General features: G+C 45.8%; 1 protein-coding gene across 2 annotated transcripts in view; it reads right to left on the reverse strand.

Moving 5' to 3' along the window:
• The window catches only part of Cfap91 (cilia and flagella associated protein 91), a 51025-nt gene extending 49267 nt beyond the window's left edge, over window positions 1–1758 (reverse strand). Inside the window, exon 1 of one of the 2 annotated variants that reach the window (XM_050148974.1) lies at window positions 1591–1751. In XM_050148974.1, coding sequence (XP_050004931.1) covers window positions 1591–1705 — 115 coding nt within the window. In that variant the 5' untranslated portion in view covers window positions 1706–1751. Of the gene's footprint in view, window positions 1–1590 lie in introns of both variants that reach the window. The other variant, XM_050148975.1, reaches the window with a different exon arrangement.

Here is a 1758-nt window from a genome sequence, read left to right on the forward strand (position 1 = left end):
CACACACACACACACACGGTGGATAAATTTGGGCACCGTTTTCCATGTTCAGTGCACTGGAAGGATGCAGATATTATGACATCTTGAGAACTGTAGACATGGTAAGAAAATATTGTTTCTAATATGAAATAAATATCATCAGTCATCTTTAGAATTCATCCCTCCGATTTATAAAGACTCTGTTGATGATGGGCCCACATTATCTCTCCAAAGGTCAACAACTGATTAACCCATCCCAGTAAGTACCTGCTCCCTGGGCATATCTTTAGTGATGAAAGGCACTGGTGACTGAGTGTGTTATCTATTACGATTGAGCCATATGAGGCTGGAGAGATGGTTCAACTAGTAAGAGCACTTTCGCTAGTCTAGAATCTAGCAGAAGGCTTGGGTTCCATTCCCAGCACCAGCAAGATGACTCACAACCATCTGGGTCTTTAGTTCCAGGGGATCTGATGCCCTTTTCTGACTTCCAGGGGCACCAGGTACACAGGGGTGTAATAATACATGCAGGTAAACACTCATACACATACAATACGGTACATAAGTATAAAACTCTTTTTAAAAAAAATCAACCAACATGACACTAAATTCATAAGCAGCTTTTGGAGAGACATTTGATTTCCCAAGTAGATTTTTCTCTAGGGGAACAAATACCCTGGCCAAACATTTATAAGATTTATTTCCTAAGATGAAACCAAGAGTAACAAAGTAGACCATTAGGCAGAACACGTGAGCTGTCATTACACAGCCCACGCCAAGGAAGATGGGTCTTATGGGAACCCAAAGGGACATAGTTGAAAATAGTGTCGGGTTCAGGTGACAGCCTGGTTCTACCGTGGGCAAAATCCGAGAAAGAAGGCATCGTGCGTGCGTAAGCAGTTGCGGTGGTTGTAGCAGCAAATCCAATAATTTACTTAACACTTACACACCTAACATTGTGTGCTGGAATAGGTCCGAGAAGGCTACAAACACGAATGGATCAGAAATTAAGGTCCGGAGAAACAAACCACGTTTGGAAAGTCGGGACATTAACGTAAACTGGAGTTTAATTAGCCCCGAGGGAATCAGTGCACCAAGTCTATTAACAATGTTTTGGTAGATAAGAAGGTTGAACGAAAACAAAAGGCCGTCTGAAAACAAACGCGAGAGAAACTGGCACCACTTTACCCAGAACACCGAACTTGGAGTTGTCTGGATCCTGAGGGCAGGAAGATCATTTTCGCCGCATGTTTTATGCAGGTTGAATGCGGGCACGTTGCGTGAGTTTGCAGCTCTGCAAGTCATTTCACACTTTCCTGAATGTGTACCCAAAACCTCGGTCTAGGTTTCAGGAAAATCAGTTATCAGGAGAAAAAAAGGTGACCCCGCCTGTTGTTTGGAGAAGCTGAGGGCACCTGTGGCTTCCGAAGCGCCGCAGCGCGTGGCCACCTGCGTGCAGGGACCACTACCCCTAACTTTGCGGTCTGGGGACAGAGGGCTTGTCCTGGAGCTATTTGATTTGATTTGATTTGATTTGATTTGATTTGATTTTTAGCAAGCTACGCCCCTACCAGGTAACATTAGCTCTTGGGAGGAGTGGACAGCCCTTACCGTACAGGAAATCATACGTTCGACTGGCGCTGCCCTTGGCCCCCAACCGCTGGCATCGGTACGGAAACCCCTGAAGCTTGGTTCTGGGCTCCTGGATGGTCACTGTGCGGCTCATGGTGCTGCCTCTTTCGTCTGGCCAGCAGAACACCAGCTATGGGAGGTTTGGTA

The sequence above is a fragment of the Alexandromys fortis genome, unplaced genomic scaffold (assembly GCF_014885135.2).
Source record: "Alexandromys fortis isolate MF-2015 unplaced genomic scaffold, M_Fortis_MF-2015_v1.1 scaffold_4, whole genome shotgun sequence".
NCBI classification, from domain to species: Eukaryota; Metazoa; Chordata; class Mammalia; order Rodentia; family Cricetidae; genus Alexandromys; species Alexandromys fortis.